We start from the raw sequence: 19,234 nt of genomic DNA, 5'->3' as shown, positions 1-19,234 counted from the left end.
TGCACATCATGGGCCATTGCATTTCACCCAGCTAACCCTGTGTTGAGCCCAATGACTTTGGTTAAAATAAAGCAATTTAGTCTTTAGGAGACAGAGAACAGGAGAGACCAAGGTGCAACGAGTGCCCGAGGCCCCTGGATGGCAGGGAACTCATGAGGTGAGGCCTGCTCAGATAATCCTAGAAGGCGATCCATTCCTATGGTGACCAGACAGCAAATGTGAAAAATCGGGACAGGGGATGGGAATAATAGGAGCCTATATAAGAAAAAGACCCAAAAATTGGGACTGTTCCTGTAAAATCAGGACATCTGGTCACCCTATCCATGCCCCATGCTGCAGAGAAGGCAGGGGGGAATCCCAAGATACCACACGTGTGTGCGATTTCCAAGGCCAGTGCCTTAGCGCCTCACAGATTTAGCATTGTCCACAGCTGACGAGTACTTCACAGCATTCTGCACTGCTTAGGCAGCTGTACAAGGCACAGCAGGAAACACAGCTACTGCACATGTGCAGGCTTACAGCCCTCGTCCCTTCTCGCCACTGCCCAGACTATGTAGCATATGGATCCATAACTGGCCTTTGTTGCTTGTCTTTCAGGGTCACCCTTTGCCGACTGCTGCAAGCTGATAAGATAACAATGGGAGTGACTGTGGGGAGTGGCGGGTGTCACTTGGCTCACAGCTTCTCCTTTGCAGCTGGGCTCTTAGCACTGCCGAGTACATGTGAGGCTGCACCTGATACCCGAGCGGAGCGTGCACTTTAGAAGGAAGCTGCCAAACCCACTCGTGCACATACATGCATCTGTTTCGGGGCTCTATTTGGACACACACAGCAATGTAGGAGCTGATGTACCCACTCCTGCCCCCGGAGAGATGATGGTTCGGCGAGGGCTGAGTCCCTGGCTTCCTCGGATGGTCGTTCTGCTTGTGGTGCTCTGCTCTGCCTTGTCCGTCCTCTACATGTTGGCCTGTACGCCGAAGGGCATCGATGAGCAGCTTGCATTCCCCAGGGCCAACAGCCCAACAGGAAAGGAGGGGTACCAGGCCATTCTGCAGGAGCGGGAGGAGCAGCACCGCAATTACATCAACAGCCTCAAGAAGCAAATTGCGCAGCTGAAGGACGAGCTGCAGGAGCGGAGCGAGCAGCTGAAAAGCCTGCAGGACCACTACACTGACTCGCTGGGTCCAGGGCTGGAGCGCAGCAACCCAGAGAAGACCCCTGCCGACCTGCTGGAGTTCCTGCGCTCCCAAATCGACAGAGCTGAGGTGCACGCCGGCGCCAAGTTGCCCACGGAGTACGCGGCTGTGCCCTTTGAGAGCTTCACCCTGCAGAAAGTATATCAGCTGGAGACGGGGCTGACACGCCACCCCGAGGAGAAACCCGTGAGGAAGGATAAGCGGGACGAGCTGGCGGAGGCTATTGAGTTGGCCCTGGAGACTTTAAACAGCCCAGACAGTGACAGCAACGCAAATCATCACATGTACACAGCCTCAGACTTCAGAGAAGGTTTGTACCTGTGGGAACAAGACTCCTTGTTAATTAGGGAGTTTGGTGCTGGTGAAGGTCTCTGGTGTTGCCATCTGGGTGTCTGTCTACCCTCTGTCTATCCATAGAACACACACAGTTCAGGCAGCTTCAGCCACAGCTTCCCAGTGCTATCCCCAGCCAAAGTGCCTCACCCCTGCCCTGAAGGGCTACCTCTAGAGACCACGGGTAATGTAAAGGGCATTTCTACTCTGAAAGGTGACTTCATAAAAATTGCACCTTCCCCCCCCATGACAGATCTGCTGTCTGTGTGTATTCCCAGGCTTTTACTCCTGCTAGCACCTCAGAGCCAGTGCAGCAAGGGTGAGTGAGCTGGACTCACTCCTGGCTTGTACATAATCAATAACAGAATTGATAGCTAAATTTCAGAGTTTAAGGCCAGGAGGGACCACCAGATCATCCAGCTTGACCTTCTGTACATCACAGGCGGCCACCACCACCCAACACCCAAACAGCAAACCCAGCAACTGAAAATCAGACCAAAGCATTACAGCCCCCAGGAGACTAAACTATTGTGTGGCACAGGCAGAGAATAGGAGGAACAAAGGTGCACCAATGCCTTAGCTTAGCCCTTAGATCCCAGGTTGAGTTTTCAGGGCTGGCAGTTAGAAACCAGCTTTTTACTCATTAATTTGAGATGGTGACTGTGACGGGTTTCCCCCCAGGGTGCCACCTGGAACTAGGGTACCACTGAGCCCCCCTGACTCACCAGCCTGGGCTCCCTTTATACTGTATTGTTGTGACCAGCCTGCACGTTCACCAGCACACATACAGGTAGGGGCACACCCAGCTCCAGTTACATGCAGATGCTGTGATCAGCCCTTCATGGGAAGGCTCCAGCTCGGGAACTTTCCAGCTACCCAGGCATGCACCCCCTCTGGAGTATAAACCCAAAACTATACCATGTTGCGCGGCACAGGGAACTGTACAGTGTAAGCTCATGAAATTCGCCCCTCCCTCAATGTGGAGAAGAAAATAGAACAGCTTTCTGCCCCGAATTATGATTCCCACACACTGGTTTTAGACAAAGCAAAAACAAGTTTATGAACTACAAAAGATAGATTTTAAGTGACTATAAGGGATAGCAAACACATCAAAGCAGATTACCTAGCAAATAAACAAACATGCAAACTAAGCTTAATATACTACAGAGATTGGATCTGAATAACAAATTCTCACCCTAAGTGATGATACAAGCAGGCTGCAGATTCTGAAGGGGCAAGCTGCACTTGCTTACAGCTTGGAATCCCCAGGTGTTCCATTCACAGACTAAAAATCCCTTTAACTTGGTTCCAACACTTCCCCCAGTTCAGTCCTTGTTCCTCGGGTGTTTCCAGAAGTTTTCTTGGGTGGAGGCAACTGTGAAGAACCAGGATGATGTCACTCCCCTGCCTTATATAACTTTTGCATATAGTGGGAACCCTTTTGTTTCAAAGTTTGGTTCCTATGCCAGTCAGCGGAAAAATACTGATATCCCAAGATGGAGTCCAGCACCAGGTTACCTGGTCACACGTCCCTGTAGTGTGACAGCATCCATAACTCGAAGGCTGTCTGCAGCCTCCTCAGGAAGGCCCCCAGGTAGGAGATAAGCTTCTCCTAAGACCTATTGTTTTCCTAATAGTGCTTCCCCACCCAGCTATTCAAAACAAAAGCATCTTGTCTAGTGGGTGTTCCCCAGATGTAAACACATTTGTAATGCAGATACATAGTCAATATTCCTAACTTTGGATTAAAAAAAAAAGATACATGCATACAAATAGGATAATCATATTCAGCAAATTGTAACCTTTCCAATGACATCTCACATGTCACATTTTATCTTGCATAAAATACATCATAACAATGTCTTAATCATATCATAATAATATCACCATGAAGAACAGGGGTTGCAGTGTCACAGTGAGTATTGAAAGCAAATGGTGCCATGGTTAGCCGAATTTCATGGTGCATTTGTCTGAATGTCTCCACCCATTTGGTCTCGGGCCTCTTTGCTGACTTTGCCAACAAGGGTGCCTGTTCTGGTGGCAGAAGTTTTGTGATGAGCATACTTGTTGTTTGTATTGTGGAAGTGGCCAGGAGCTCAATCAGGATCAAGGACACATTGTTGCTACTTAGCTGCCGCAGAAAGAGCTAGCTGAATATGCTCCCTGCCCTGACGCAGTTCCATTCAGCTAGAGGAATGTGACATATGAACTCTGATTATGATCAAGTACAAAAAATGATATTGACTTTGAGATGTTCAAAGGAGTCTAAGGGAGTTAGGCACCCATCTCCCATGGAGCTAGGCCCCTAATGCCCCTGGTCTCCTTTGAAAATCTCAGCCTTTATTTACCATGCAAATGAAGATACGTAATAAAACCCATCTGCTTTCCCCCAACTGCCTCTCAAGCTCTTCTTGGTGTAGCGGTCAGAGGAGAGGGTAGCAGCCATATAGATGAGTCTGGGCAGCGTGTACCATGCGTGCGCAGGAAGGAACGGAGAAGCAGCCAAGTCGGTGGTTGAGTGTCGTGTCAATTATGGAGTTATAGGGTGACCTGAAAATGAAGAAGGGCAAGCTGAGTAGTAAGGGACAGAGCTGTGAATGTCAGACTTGCCATACTAAGTGAGACCAGTATCCTGTCTCCAGTAGGGGCCTGTACCAGAGCTTCAGAGGCAATGTACAGAACAGGACAGTTGGAGTGATCCACCTCTGTCTTCCCCGCTAGGCTTTGGGCAGGTGGAGGTTTAGGGTCACCCCAAGCATGGGATTGTGTCCCTGACCGTCTTGGCTAATAACCGTTGATGGGTCCATCCTCCATGAATTTATCTAGTTCTTTTTTTGAACCCAGTTATACTTTTGGCCTTCACAACATCCCCTTGCAACAAGTTGAACAGGTTAATTGTATGTTGTGTGGAAAAGTACTTCCACTCATTTGTATTAAACCTACTGCCTTTTAATTTCATTGGGTGAGCCTTGGCTTTTGTATTGTTGGAAAGGGTAAACAACACTACTCTGTTCATTTTTCCATCCATTCATGGTTTTATAGAAGGGCCCTGAAGTCAAATAAAAGATCTATGGCTAATGTGCCAAGTCCATTCCCCAGCCATTACATCGCTAGGGTCATTTAAAACTAGGGCGTGACCTATGCAGCTGTGACTTGATCTCTAGGATCTATAGTGCTTACGTTCGGAGTGGGATCCAGCTAGCATGACAAGATCTGTTCATTACTAGAACTGACTGGGCTCTATAGGTGTTGTTTGATATTATTTAGAGGTCCAACCAGTTTTTGCAGTTGCAGTATTAACACACAGCACATGTAAACACACAGATGTCCTCTGTCAGCCTCCTTTCCATCTGTGCTCTGCTGAAGACTTTCCATCATCTGGATTACATCCCTATCTGTATCTGTATCTTAGGATGACATTTTAGGTCCCTCTACACTACAAACATAGTTATGTGGGAGGAACTGCTTATAACAGCATTGACCCAGCAGAAGCATCATTCTGTTCTCCAATACAAATGGCATCTATCAGGTTTCAGAATCATGCTGAAGTGAGGTCCTGGGTAGCTCCCATCTGCACTGAAAACCAGAACAAGGCTTTTACTCCTGCCCTTCTTTCCTTCAGGCCAAATCCTGGTCTCTTCTACAGTGTCACAACCCTGGAGTCACCCCTCTTCAGTCAGTGGAATTATTCCAGCCTTACACTGATGTAAATGGCAGCAGACTGGTGTCCCGTAACAGTGAACTTTGCTGGAGCATGCCTGAATGTACAGGAGGGACATGTAGAGCAGTGCCCGTGCCGTGGTGCACAAACCTGATTAGAAAGCCTGCCGGAGAGCACAGCATATCTCAGAACAGGAAGTTGCACCTGCCAAGGATCTGTATTAGTGCTCTGGGCTGTGTTGCAGCCAGCTGAGTGTCACTGCATGTCATGTTGACAGTGAGGCATGGTAGAAAAAGGAAGAATTGGCAGTGCTAGAAAGCAACCTCAACACTGGTAATACAGAAGCCCTGGATTCACTTCATTTGTGTGCCTGCATTCCCCTTTTTCTGTTTGATGCCAGTAGCTGTAAAGGAGATTTAAGATGCATGGCTAATTAATCCAGCTGAATGTAAGATAAAGGAGGAAATTTATCTCCTTGCTCTTCTGGTAGTTCGGCTGCAGGCTTCTAGCTGACATTTGGCGAGAGTGCTACATGCCTGCCTTTTCCAGCAGGACCACTCTGTCCCTGCATCTTGCAGGACAGGAATGCAGATTCAAGAGCACCTTTGTGGGGTCCCTGCCTCTCGGTTGAATAGCTTATGAACCCTACAGCCTTTGGATACTAAGGGATGTTTTCTTCATCTGATCTCGATTAACAAAGGCAGGGCTAACACATTCTCTGGGGTGGTGGAGGCAAACCATCTCTGCTTTAGTCATTGGTCAGTTGTTAATTTCCCAGCTGCCTCCCCACTGCCGGAGCCTTTCCCCACTACTGGAGCTTTTCCCCACTGCCTTCCCCCAGCCAGAGCTTTTCCCCACTGCCTAAGTCTTTCTGCACTGCCTTCCCCCAGTCTCTCACTGCCAGAGTCTCTCATTGCAACAGGGAAAGGCTCCAGCAGCAGAGAGGCAGTGAGATGCTACACTGCTACAATAGCAATGTAGCTGTTGGAGGCACTGTTTGGGCGTGTAGAGCACTGTACAGGATATATACCCTGGGGTTCAGGCAAGTAGGGCACTCTGCTCTACTCACGTAAGCCATAGCTCACGGTCTACAGTGCTATTTATACCCATGCTCGCTGGGAGTGCGATGTCTAGAACAAAATGTCATGAAACTGTTTGGCCCAAACCCACTATCGGTATAAAAATTCAGAGTGGCTGCTAGAGATGATCCAGGCCAGAGTCTCTGCTAATGTGAACAGGTGCAGCTCCACTGATATCCTGGGAAGGAAACCCATTTGTGCCTGCTGAGGATCAGTTGGCTGGCTTATTTATGGCATATCAGTGGTTACCTTAAATTCCAGAGCATGCTAAAGCTGCAGGGGAACTGCCTCTCTATTGGGGAGGGGAAGATGATTAGTAATGATTATTGATTATTTATTTGTATTACCAGAGCACCCAAGAATCCCAGCCCTGGGCCAGGACCCCATCGTGCTAGGCAGAGCAATGGTATAAGGCCACTGGCTCCCTGAAGTCACCTCAGAGGGCCAGGGCCAGGTGTAGGGGTCTAAAGTGAAGTGAGACTCAGCCAGGTCTAGGTTTGTGCTGGCTCCCTGCTCAGAGGTGGATTTCCCCCCTTTGGGCTGTGTCATGTTTGGTTGGTACCAGTTTGCTTGGTCTCTCTGCAGGCTGTGCAAGGCTCCCTCTCCCACATTGCAGGGCGGCGGAAGGGCAGAGCAGACTCAAACCCACAGCAAGTAACGGGAGCTACTGTACTGGTAGCATCATTCATTGGCCTAGCTAAGCCATGAATGAGCCCATTGGCCATGCCATTTCTCAGTGGCAGGAGCCCAGGGGTGAAAAAACCCGCTTCTTCCTGCTTCCTAGCAAGACAGGAGCATGTTAGCTTGCATCTCCAGCACCAAATCACTGCTCCAGGTTAGTTCTGGGGCCTGGCTTAGCTGCGCAAAAGAAGCACTCAGGGCTGACTGAGGAGCATATTTGGGGCAGAACTACTTGGAAAGTCCCTGATTCTCTCTCTTTTTTCCCATCCTTCAAGAATGAAAAAATGTAATTCATGCTGCCCAAAAATCAGTGGCCCTATATCTCTTAAAGGGGGCAGAGGAGGGGAGCTGGTGTGCCACTTTTCCATTTCAAGTGCCGATTAGAGTGCCGTGCTGCAGCCCACAGGAGACGTTAGTAACCAGCTAGATTCACCTGTATGTTCTGCTCTGTGCCACTCTGGCTGCACAGAGCACGGGTGAACAGGGTTTACGTGGCCAGTTAAGTCAGGTTTATAGCTGCTTTGTGTCTCTGGAGCAGTTCAAAGCAGCTGGAACCTGCCAGTGAATCCAGGGCTGCCCAGGGGTGGGGGCAAGTGGGACAATTTTCCCCAGGCCCCCATGAGAATATAATATTCTATAGTATTACAACTTTTTTTTATGGCAGGGCCCTCCGAAATTGCTTCGCCCCAGGCCCCCTGAGTGAATCTGACCCACTATTGTATTGATAATGACATTTAATGCTTTTTGTCTTCAAACTGCTTCAAAACCACCACGGAACGAACCATCTCAGCACCCTCTGTGGCGGCGTAGAAGAGGTTCTTCTCCCTGCCTGACAGCGGGGCAAATGGAGGCAGATAGTTCAACATGTCCAAGGTGGAAGGGTGAATTGGTGTCAGATCCAGGGTTAGAATTCAGGGGTTCCTGAGTCTGACTCTTGTGCTCGGGCCTCTTGATGCCATGGGGGAAATCCTGCCCTTATTGAAGTCAGTGGGAATTTTGCCATTTGTTTCAGTAGGGCCAGGGTTTCACCCTTTGACTTTCTCTAGGTTATATAGGCCCAGATTCAGCAAAGCACATGCTTGAATCCTACTGATTTAGACACTTTGCTGAATCTGGGCCTTAATGACACATCAGATGATCTAAAGAAACCTGGACTCTTTGGAGCTGTATTTACGGCTGGTATCTGTCACCTTTGTTGGCCACACAGGACCCAATCAATGATTTACAGCAATCGCTTGCCTTGTGTGGTGAAAGGTGATAACTTCATCAGGATGGCTCTCTTGTTCATTCCCTCTCTTCTCTTTCATCTTTCATGTGCTGTTACTGAAGGAGAGTTTGTCCAAGCAGCTCATTAAATTAAAACGTTTGATGGAAATGTTTCTGCTGCGTGGTTTGGATGTTTTAAAATAAATTAGTACAGCCTCCTCCTCAGTTCCTAGAGAGAACCACTTGTGTTTGGAGTCTGCATGCAACACTACTTCCTGGTGTTTCGGAGTTAAACTCCTTCTCTGCAGCTTCACTGTAGCCCGAGAATACTTTCCAAAAGTCCAGCCAGTTTGACTTCAGTAGTGATATTTGGCAGCGGTTGGAATTTTCCATTTTTCTTGTTCAAAAATGAAAGAGAACCATACCTCCTCTCGTCTGTTAGTAATTTAGCCTTTGTAGTTGCTGTCTGCTATCTTCATCTTTTCACACAGAGACTCATATTGTCTGCTTGTTACAATTCTCTATCTTTTTCTATTGTGTTCATTGGTTTTCTGCCATGTTTTGGAGTGCTAAGACGTGACAGTGAAAATTACCATATGGATCATAAACCTTTAATGTGTGTAGCATAAGCATGCAAAGGCATCTTCCCGTAAGGCCATAGTGAGTCCAGCCAATATGCGTTAATGAGAAACCTGTTGCTCAGTAGGGCAGGGCAAAATTCAGGGTCAGCTTGTTAATTTGCACAGTGGGTAGTGAAACTGAAAATATTTATATATCATTCACCTTCCTGGAGGACGTAGCTAAGAATAGCTATGACACCATCCTAAAACAGTGTGAGCACTTTGGCCCAAAAGAAAAAGTACTAACTCACTGGCCATGCTTTTATTAAAGGGGGCAGAGACCCACAAAAAGCCTGGAACCCCTTAAAAATGCACTTGCTGAATGAGCAGAGCATTGTGACTTTGTCCTCAGGGAGAAAGGACATGAGTGATTGTCTAGTAGTTGGGATTTTAAACAAGAAAGTCTCCAGCAAGTCCGATTAACATCTGTGCTCACTCTAGAGCAGGTGAGAAGGCAGGGTGAGCTAGTGAAAATGCATCACAAAAACCCTGGGACTCTTATAAAGGAATGAGTTTCTGCCTGAAGGGAGTGGAATCTTCTCTGACTAGCACTGAGTCGAGGGAACGTGTGAAGAAGAACATATGTAAGGTTAATATACATTCTGAAAACATTTGAGATTGTAGGGAGAAATGTAAACTACAACAAACCCAGTTATGGCTCCAAGGGCACGTGACAGTAAAAGAGGAGTAAGCTTAGGTCCAGAGAAAGCTAAAGCCAAGTACAGTATGTTTCCATTGACATCAGTAGAGCGTAAGCCCATTTTTAAGTGCTTTGCTGAACTGGGGTGTAACTTTCTTGCGCTGAAGTTATTTTGCTGGGATTCTGTGATTGTATTAGCCCTGGAAGGCAGCACCTTGACTATTAGCTATTATAACGAAAGCAAGTTTGTCTGAGCTGCAGTACAGAGAGCAGGTCCTTTCCACTTCCACAGCATGTCTGCACAGTTAGTTCACATAAACACTGATATTTTTCTTCACAGTCCTAGCTTCTCACAACCCACTCTTCCAATTTATTTTTCATCTTCCATCTGTTTCTGATTAGATTCCAGTTTCTCTTCCCGCACACCCAAGCTTCTATTTGTCCAGTCCAAATGAGGCTTCCAAGACTCCTCCCTGAGCCCCTATTTTTAACAAAGTGGCAAATCCTTTGTCTTGAAAAACCTGGGACTAATTTGCTTTGGCAGATTACTCCAAGCATTCTGGCAAATCTCAAACATGCTGCTTTGGAAACCAGCAGACATACTGAAACTAGTTAATGCATTAACAGCAGCAAAAATAACGGATTATCCTGTTCGGATATCATAGCTGCTGTCTAAGTTTTACAAAACTCGGTACTTTCTTGGAGAAACTTCTAAAGCAATGTTTTTTTAGCAATACTTTTTCGTAGGCACGGCTCATTTTCAGTAAATTCAAACCCACTTGACGTACACTTTTGAGTCACAGAACTTGTTAAAAAGGTTTTTGATGGTTTTAGGCATGGTAATGGCAATGAAGGAATTCCTCAGGGAATTGACTTCAACAGAACTACACTCATGCATAACTTAGCCCTACCATCAGAGCTTGAGAAGCCAGTGGCCCTTTGACCTATTGGAATTGATGCAGGAATCTTTGATAGAAGCATAAGCATGAGAGCGCCTTCTGGGATAGTTGTGCAGCTCAAAATTCCCCAGTGGCACTTCTGCAGAGCCTAAACTCCCAACCATGAGCTTGCACTACTAACAGGGCTACTCTCTGGTTTGCAGTATCCCTCCCCATCACTATTAAGGCTGATCCTGCTTCAAGGGTAAACACCGTGGCTAGAACAAACTGTGTTCCAACTGTTGCTGGGTCTGCACTTCCCTTCTTCATCTCAGTGATAACAACCATAATCAGAACAAATTAAACACAACTGCCAGGGTTGGAGATCTGCCTTCCTGTCTCACTCCTACATTAAGTGAGCTAGGCTAGGCTTAGGCAAAAGGAAAAGCTTTCAGTTTACTCTGGTTGCCACATTTTCCACTGGGTAAAGAGGCTGCCAACAGCAATGGGTGCACTGCATTTACTCTAGTTACTTCATTTACCTGCAGAAGGCAAGGGGGAAGAGACAGTTAAATGGAGAGATCTCAGTACAGACCCACAGTGATAAAAGTTTAACTGGATCTATATCGAGAGACCTCAGTGGGTGCTGAATGAATACATGTGTCTGAGACACTTGCCAATCCAAAGAGAAAAACAAGCCACAGCCTGGCCTTTGAGTACAGAAGTGGAAACAAACACGCACTTGAATTCCATCTCCCTTTGCAACTTGGTATATCTTGCCCATTCTAAGCCAGCCTCCCCCTGACTGTACTGAAGCAGAAGGTTGCTCTTGTGTTTACATCACTAGATTGTGACTCAGGAGAGGTAGGTTCAACTCCCAGCCCTCCCACTGTGTGACCGTGGGTAAATTACTTAATCTCCCTGTGACTCAGTTTCCCAGCTATAAAGTGGGAATCATATTTCCTTCATCTATTTATGGGCTTAATTTAACACACTCTGATTAGTGCCATTGACTTCAACAGAACTACACTCATGCATAATTTTTGCAGGACGGGGAAGCTCGGATTGTAAACTCCTTGATAGCAGGATGTGTTTTACTGTGTACAGCGCCTAACACAATGGGGCCCTGGTCTCTGTTGGGGCCTGTAAGTTCTACTGTAATACAAGTCATCAACAACAACAATAATGAGATATGAAAATTCGCATCTAGTTGCATGATAAAGCACCCTTCTTTCCGTATTAGTGAACTGCTTATCCAGGGAAAACAAATAGCAGGAGGGCTAAATTGTATTAAATGATCTAATTTCAGCCTTCTTTTCTATTAGAAGTATCTATTTTTCAAATGTATGCAATGTGCTATCAGCATCTCACTAGATACACAGTCAAGATTAAAAAAAGAAACTAATTAAATTAACATAATGTTTAAAAGCTAAAGAAAAAAACAGACACTAAAGGACCACCTTCCCTCTGATTCCAAATTAAAGTCTTCTTTCTCAAGCTATCCCTTCAGAAAAAGCCTAAATAAATAGATGCACCTTGCAGCATACTCAAAACATCAACAAACTCTGCATCAGAATAAGGGAGGAAGGAAATTCCAAAGCCACAGAACCTCCATTGATTCTACCTGAATCCCACCCCCTAGACATATATATTCAAGAACTATAAATTCAAGCCATTCAGGTGATCTCAGCTGGTCAGCTAAAGCACTGAGAGAGAAGAGAGGCAGTTTCTAAGCTATCCAGAGCCCAAATTATACAAGACTTTATAGATCAAAACTCACCTTGAAATGATTAACTTAATGAAGTGGCTGAGCTGTTAACAAAAACATGAAACTTCTCACTGAAATCAGCTACCACCTGGGACGGGAGCAAATGCTGAAACTCTTTATTTCTAAAAAGGGTCTGGGATGATCTAGGGTATTATAGGCCAGTAAATCATTCTTTTGTACCCAATAAGCTAGTCGAGATTATAATTAAAAATATATTGATAAAACACCTAGACGATGATGATACAGTGGGGATAACCCAGCGCAGCGCCTGCCACAGAAAATCACGCTTCACTAATATATTAGAATTCTCTGAACATGTCCATAAAATCAGAGATAAAGGACAAGAAGCTGCCATCATTTATTAGGGCTTTTAAAAAAAACTGTAACAAAATCTCTCACAAGAGGGTATCAAGGAAACTAAGTAAGCATGGGGGCGAGAGGCAAAAATACCATTTGTTAAGGATCAGACATTGGCTAGGAGACAGAAAACAAAGAATGCTAAGAAATGGTCATTTGGATAAGGTCATTCATACCAAGATTAAAAAAGAAGGAAACCCCTTTTCCTTGATCTCTTGCAGACCTCCATTTAATGGTGCATTCTGCTAGCTCCTGGAGTTCCTGAGAGAGAGGCAGAGAAATCCAACTATACTCTTCTGTGGATTATAATTGCTAGCATATTTGTTGAGGCTTTCAAAGTGAATTTAAGAAGTGGGTCTGAGAGAGAATAATTGAAATGCCAGTGAACCTGGGTAGGACAAAGTGGTTTGCTCAAACACCCAATGTGGGGGTGGGGGCGTCATTCTCAACGGATGAATTCTAAGGCCCGTGGGCCACCTACCATCCACAAATCCTTGAAACAGGCCTTTGAGTGGTGCACTGGCTTTGTGCTGGCTCCTCGGCATAGGCTGAATTTCACCCATTAAGTACGTAAAAAGTAACTTTCCTGCAGGAACCTAATAATACACCCCGAGCATTGGGAAATTGCCATATGATATTCGGATGCTGTTAGGAATGAGACAGGTGCTTCGGCACCATATGTAATGGTTTATTGAGACAACTCAGGTGAGGAATTAGTTCAGCAGTGCCACCTTGTGGTTCAGCAAAAATTACACTCCAGCTTCATGAGTTTGGTGCTACATGCCCCAGTGTATGGCGTAAAGAGAGGAAATTCACCACAGCAAAGTAATGCAACTAACGCCCCCCAATGGTATATGGAGACCCACCCAACTCATCCACAGGAACCTGTCCTGATGTGTCCAGGCCATTAACAGCCTCAGTGACAAGGCCCAAGGGTTCATCCATATAGGGGCTAAACCCACAGAACCCCTGTCCAGACCTGTCTGAGTTCACTCATGGGATGTGACCACCTACTAAACTCTAGCTTCTGGACTATCCCTTCAAGGGACCTAAGCAATTAGGGGGCACTCGGCCTTTGAGCCTGAAACAATCCTGACAGAAAAACACTTTTTTCCCTGCTCCAGCCAAAGAGTTGAAGGCCTACTACAATACAAATAAGCTGGAATTTTCCAAGAAGCCTAAGGATATAATACACCCGGCTTTGGTTGCATTTCAGTGGGACTTGGGCTTCCAACTCCCCTAGGCTTCTTTGAAAATCTCAGCCATAATCAATCTTGAAAGTACTTCCTAGCCCCAAGGAAAACTGGGTGTTTTAGGTTTATCCTAGATGTAAAGTGGCTCAAACAGTTTTTGAATTAGCCTCAAGAAAGAGTCCCTGAAATCAATTCTGGCACCTGTCCACACCCAGAGATTTCCTGGCCTCCATTGTTTTGAAGCTCATTACTGTCATACCAGAGATGTCTCAGATTCACAGCTGGTTCCTTGCACTCCAGCGCAGCCAGGCATATGCACCATGGATGGTTTCAGAAGCCAAAGTGGTGATCGCTGCAGCTGTGTGGCAACAAGGGGGTCTTCATGATGACATGCCTGGTCACCTTGCTTACCAGGGTGAAATCCCCTCAGTGAGCATCCCAAGCAATCTCCAGGTCTCTGCTGCACCTAAGCAAAGGGCAGGGTTCTGTAACATCCTCGTAGACCCAATGGACATTACTACCCTAGAGGGATAAACCTTCCACGTCTCTAGAGAGCATCTCAAAAATGAGAGCTCACCATAGTCACTTCCTCACTCTCTGGTTTTGCAATTTAATAATGAAGAAGATGGTGTCTACCAGGACCTTGGACACTTTCTGTATAGGATTTTTCATCTGTGCCTAATAAAAACTCTCCAGAGTGGAGGAAACCTGGTAATGTTGCTTCAGATACTTGTTAGTATCCAGAACGTGCTTCTCTGTGGGCTAGATGAATCAAATGTGTGGGGAGAGCTCCTTTCCCAAATCCTCCTGCCTTTTCCATCCCTTTGGACCCAGTGTTTTGGGGTATGGCTGGCAGCTGTGTGCATTTGGAACATCCTGAAAATTAAGGAGCAGGCATCTAACAAGTTCTACTGTGGATGTGCAAATGGTGATTCTCAGAGACTTGAAATCTGGGTGGATTTTTATGGGGATACAAAAGTCATCTTCCTAAAACCTGGGACTGTCCCCCGTCAGATTTTGAGTTCTGGTTTTAAACTATGGAAGAGCTGGTGCACATACTAATTTTTTGTCTCATTTATTTGCTGCTAAGTCTAAGTTACAAAAGCCACCTAATGTTAGAACTTCTTCCTGGGGAATCTAGTTTCATGCTAATGTTTCCCTTCTTTCATACTCTTCTGACAGGCATGTACCGAACAGAAAAAGACAAAGGCACGTTGTATGAGCTTACTTTCAAAGGAGACAGACCACACAAATTCAGACGAATCGTTTTATTCAGACCATTTGGTCCCATCATGAAAGTGAAGAATGAGAACCTCAACATGGCCAACACGCTCATTAACATTGTAGTTCCATTAGCCAAGAGAGCCAGCAAGTTTCGACAATTTATGGAAAATTTCAGGTTTGTTTCCTTTTATGGATCTATAGCTATCTTGATACTTTTATGCAGTATGATGCAATTTCTGCAAGCACCAGGGATTTTCCCACTAGAAAAAAAATTATCTTTACATGAAACCATCAATTTATCATTTAAAAAAATCCATTTGCGTTTGCTTGGATCAACAGATATTTCACATGAACAGCAATTAGCTTTAGCAGTGGAGACCAAGGGAAAAGGTTATTTTGCAGTCATCAGTGTTTCTGAAGTTGATGCATCATGTACTAGGTATTTAGTTCTATCGAAAACTTGCTATTTCCATCTTTGAGAGAGCAGGTGTCAGAACCACTTCAATGAGTGTGTCAGTTTCACTCCCTAAGTAGCACAGGAAGGTTTCTAGAAAATAAGAGTCATTGTATTATCTCTGGACTGCTTGTCAAGTTCTCATCAAAAGGATAGATAGTGACCAAATGGCAATAAGAAATGTGCCTGAACTCAAGAGTGTTCTCACCTTGTTACTTTTGATCAAAGCTCTTTCTTTATGCTCTTCTTCCCCAGCATGGCTGTAGTAATTGCAGGAATGGATTTAATCAAGATGTAGCTCCCAGTCAGAACTAAGAATAACCTGCCCAGCGGTGGGCCTTGGATTTTGATAAGAAAATTGAGAGATACTCCTATAACTTAGCTGTATAGCTGCCCAAGAAGGACACACGTCTTGACAGATACACATATTCTTAGGCTACGTGATTTGCTTTCTCTTAGAGATATGGAGGTGGGTCAGATGAGGTAATATCTTTCATCGGACTAACTTCTGTTGGTGAAAGACAAGCTTTCGAGCCACAGAGAACTCTTCTTAGGTCTATCTTGAGAGTTTAGTCTGAGTGAATACTCCTCACACATTTTTCAGGTACATAACTAGACATGCCAGTCCAGGGGTAGGCAACCTATGGCACACGTGCCAAAGGCGGCACGCAAGCTGATTTTCAGTGGCATTCACACTGCCTGGGCCTGGCCGCTGGTCCAGGAGGCTCTGCATTTTAATTTAATTTTAAATGAAGCTTCTTAAACATTTTAAAAACCTTATTTGCTTTATATACAACAGTAATCTAGTTATATAATATAGACTTATAGAGAGAGACCTTCTAAAAACATTAATGTATTACTGGCATGCGAAACCTTAAATTAGCGTGAATAAATGAAGGCTCGGCACAGCACTTCTGAAAGGTTTCTGACCCTTGCGCTAGTATATAGAAGAAATAGAAATGAGGGTACAGGATTTTATTTCCCTCTTTGAATTCCTCCTTCTCTCACAGCCTCCTGGGTGCTAAGGTAGCACCTGCTGGCTTTAGTAGTTTGCCACACAATTGCTGGCTTTTCTACAGTGGCTTTCTGTCCATCCTCCAGGTGACTGGATGGGCTATTCCAATAATGCTCTGCTGCCATAATTCAGGTAACTACTAGATGACAATTTATAGCCTGCTAATGCAGAACTATGAAGTATCTTAGGCCCCATCCTGCAAGCTCATTCGAATGGAGCCAATGTAGCTCTGGATGGGTTCAAGGATCTCAATGAAGTGCAGCAAGGATCTCACTGGAGTGGTGCAAGGATCTCAGTGGAGTGGTACCAGCAGAGAATTTGGTATGCAGAGTCCAGCACTATCCTGGATTCCCAGCTAGAGATGGCAGGTGTTTGGGAAAGCAAACTTCCAAGGGCAATGAATGACTTGTATTGATGTCTGTTCTAGGGAAATGGGCATTGAGCAGGATGGGAGAATTCACCTCACTGTAGTTTACTTTGGAAAAGAACAAATGAATGAAGTGAAAGCAATACTTGAAAACACCTCCAGGTGAGTATGGGTCTACATTGCTGCCTAGTGAGGCATTCTCCTCTCACGCACTGACAGCCCGAGAAGCCAGATTGCCTTTCTCTAGCACTGTCAGTAGGGGGATAGATCATCCTCCCTCTCCTTGTGTCAGTCAGAAATTACATTACCCTAATGCTCCCTGATCTGCACTTGTGAATATTGATATTTAGAGCCATGGACTTAGGTCAGCGTAACTCCCACTCAACATCTGTCACTATGATCAGGCCTGAATTCCTCTAACCTTTGCATGAGCACCTTCTATCTGTTAGCACTGAAGCTTAACTTGGAGAAATGTAGGTAGGCTGGGCTTTTCAATAGTGCCTAAGGGCATTAGATGCCTAAATCTCCTTGAATTTCAAAGGGATTTGGGCACCTAACCCCTTTAGACCTTTTGAAAATCCCAGTCTGAAATATTTCCTGCACATAGTGAACTGTCTCTTTCCTTTTCTCCACCTTCATTATGACATGATATTTTTATAAGCAAATGATGTAATATGGTCTAGATGAAATTACTATCAGGTGGATACACAACTGGTTGAAAAACTTCCTCAAAGAGTTGTTATCAATGGTTTCCTGTCAAACTAGGAGGAAGTATCTAGTGGGGCCTGACAGGGGCTGTCCTACGTTTAGTACTATTCAGGGCTTAAATTCAGCCGGAGGTGTCCGGAGCAGAGCTCTAGTACATATTGTTAAACCCGCAAGGCTGACACCCCAAGCCCTGCCGCCTCCTGTGGGGCACTCTGGGAAATACTCGTTCAGAATTTAAGCCCTCATACTAGTCAATATTTTCACGAATGACTTGGATAATGAAGTAGAGAGTGCATGTTTCAAACTTGCGGATGGCACCAAGCTGAGAGAGGTCTCTAGCACTTGGGAGGACAGGGATAGAATTCACACTGACCTTGATAAATTAGAGAATTGGTCTGAAATCTACAAGATGAAATTCATTAAAGACGTGCAAAGTACTATGCTTCAGAAGGAAAAATTAAATGCATAACTACAAAATGGGGAATAACTGGCTAGGTGATAGCACTGCTGATAGGAATCTGGGGATTATCATGGATCATACACTGAATAACTCAAGTGTGTGATGCTGTTGTGGAAAAAGCAAATCATTCTGGGATATATTCACAGGAGTGTCATATATCAAACATAGGAGGTAACTGTCCTGCTCTGTTCAGCACCGGTGAGGCCTCAGCTGGAGTACTGTGACCGTTTTGGGGCACTCTTCTTTAAGAAAGATGGGAACAAATTGGAGCGAGGCCAGAGGAGAGCAACGAAAATAAGAGATTTTTGAAAACAAGACCTAGGAGGAAAGTTTGAAAGAATTAGGCATGTTTAGTCTAGAGAAGGGAAGGCTGAGGGGAGTCTGTATCCATTTGAATGGAATAAATGGGCCCAACGAGTCAAAGGTCTGTAACATGACCCTGTCACTGACTGTCCAACATTAAACCATATTAAACAAGGTTTGGGATTGGATATACAGAGACTTTAGCCTGCTTAGTACCATGGCAAACACGCCATTAAACATTTTTAGCCTTTTATTAAAATACAGGAAAGGAAACAGCTAACGCATTTGAAATATAAAGTATTATGTTGAGCTTTCATTTTAACCATATCCCATGTTTCTTTCCCTTTAGCTGGAGAGAGTTTTTAGAAGGCAAAAAAAGCCTTATTTGACAGCCTTTTAGACGATAATGACAGTCTTCTTTGGAGAGAAGAGATGAAATTCACTGGAGTGGCCTGGAGCTGTCTTTGATGCTGTTGTTGTTAAAGTCTCATTCTGTTTCTTAAAAGACCAAACACGACAAACACATGCAAAGGGAAAAGGAAAGAACTGCAAAGATAGAATGTGCAGCTTCTGTCCTTGAGTTATTTCAGGAGGCCTTTTTGTTTGGACAAATTCAGTCTTCCTATTTCCTTTTGCTCCCTTTTCCCATCAACGTTTGTTGTTCTAGGTTACAGTGACATTTTGTGAACTGTTTCTCACTTTTCACAGCTGAGCTCACAGTGAGGGCAAATTTGTAGGGCCTGTTATCACGAGACCTGAGAATAACCTTCAAATATGCAAAGGGTTGTTATAAAGAGGACTGCAATCAATTGTACTCCATGTCCACTGAGGGTAGGACAAGAAGTAATCAGCTTAATTTGCAGCAAGGAAGATTTAGGCTGGATATTAGGAAAAATTTTGTAACTATAAGGACAGTTAAGAACTGGAACAGGTGATGCAGAGAGGCTGTAGAATCCCTGTCATTGAAGGTTTTTAAGAACAGGTTGGACAAACACTTATCAGAGATGGTCTAGATTTACTTAATCTTACCCCAGCCTGGCAGGCTGGACTAGATGGCTTCTCAAAGTCCCTTCCAGTGCTACATTTCTCTG

At 45.0% G+C, this 19,234-nt stretch overlaps 1 protein-coding gene across 1 annotated transcript in view; it reads left to right on the top strand.

Annotated features, from left to right (window-relative positions):
- Positions 1 to 612: 612 nt before the first annotated feature.
- CSGALNACT1 (chondroitin sulfate N-acetylgalactosaminyltransferase 1) overlaps positions 613 to 19,234 on the top strand; it is a 40,757-nt gene continuing 22,135 nt past the window's right edge. The window contains exons 1-3 of the mRNA XM_032796607.2: positions 613 to 1,506; positions 14,795 to 15,011; positions 16,733 to 16,834. Coding sequence (XP_032652498.1) covers positions 873 to 1,506; positions 14,795 to 15,011; positions 16,733 to 16,834 — 953 coding nt within the window. The 5' untranslated portion in view covers positions 613 to 872. The remainder of the gene's footprint in view (positions 1,507 to 14,794; positions 15,012 to 16,732; positions 16,835 to 19,234) is intronic.

The sequence above is a fragment of the Chelonoidis abingdonii genome, chromosome 5, assembly GCF_003597395.2.
Source record: "Chelonoidis abingdonii isolate Lonesome George chromosome 5, CheloAbing_2.0, whole genome shotgun sequence".
Taxonomy (NCBI): Eukaryota; Metazoa; Chordata; order Testudines; family Testudinidae; genus Chelonoidis; species Chelonoidis abingdonii.
This window is presented reverse-complemented; position numbering and strand designations above follow the sequence as displayed.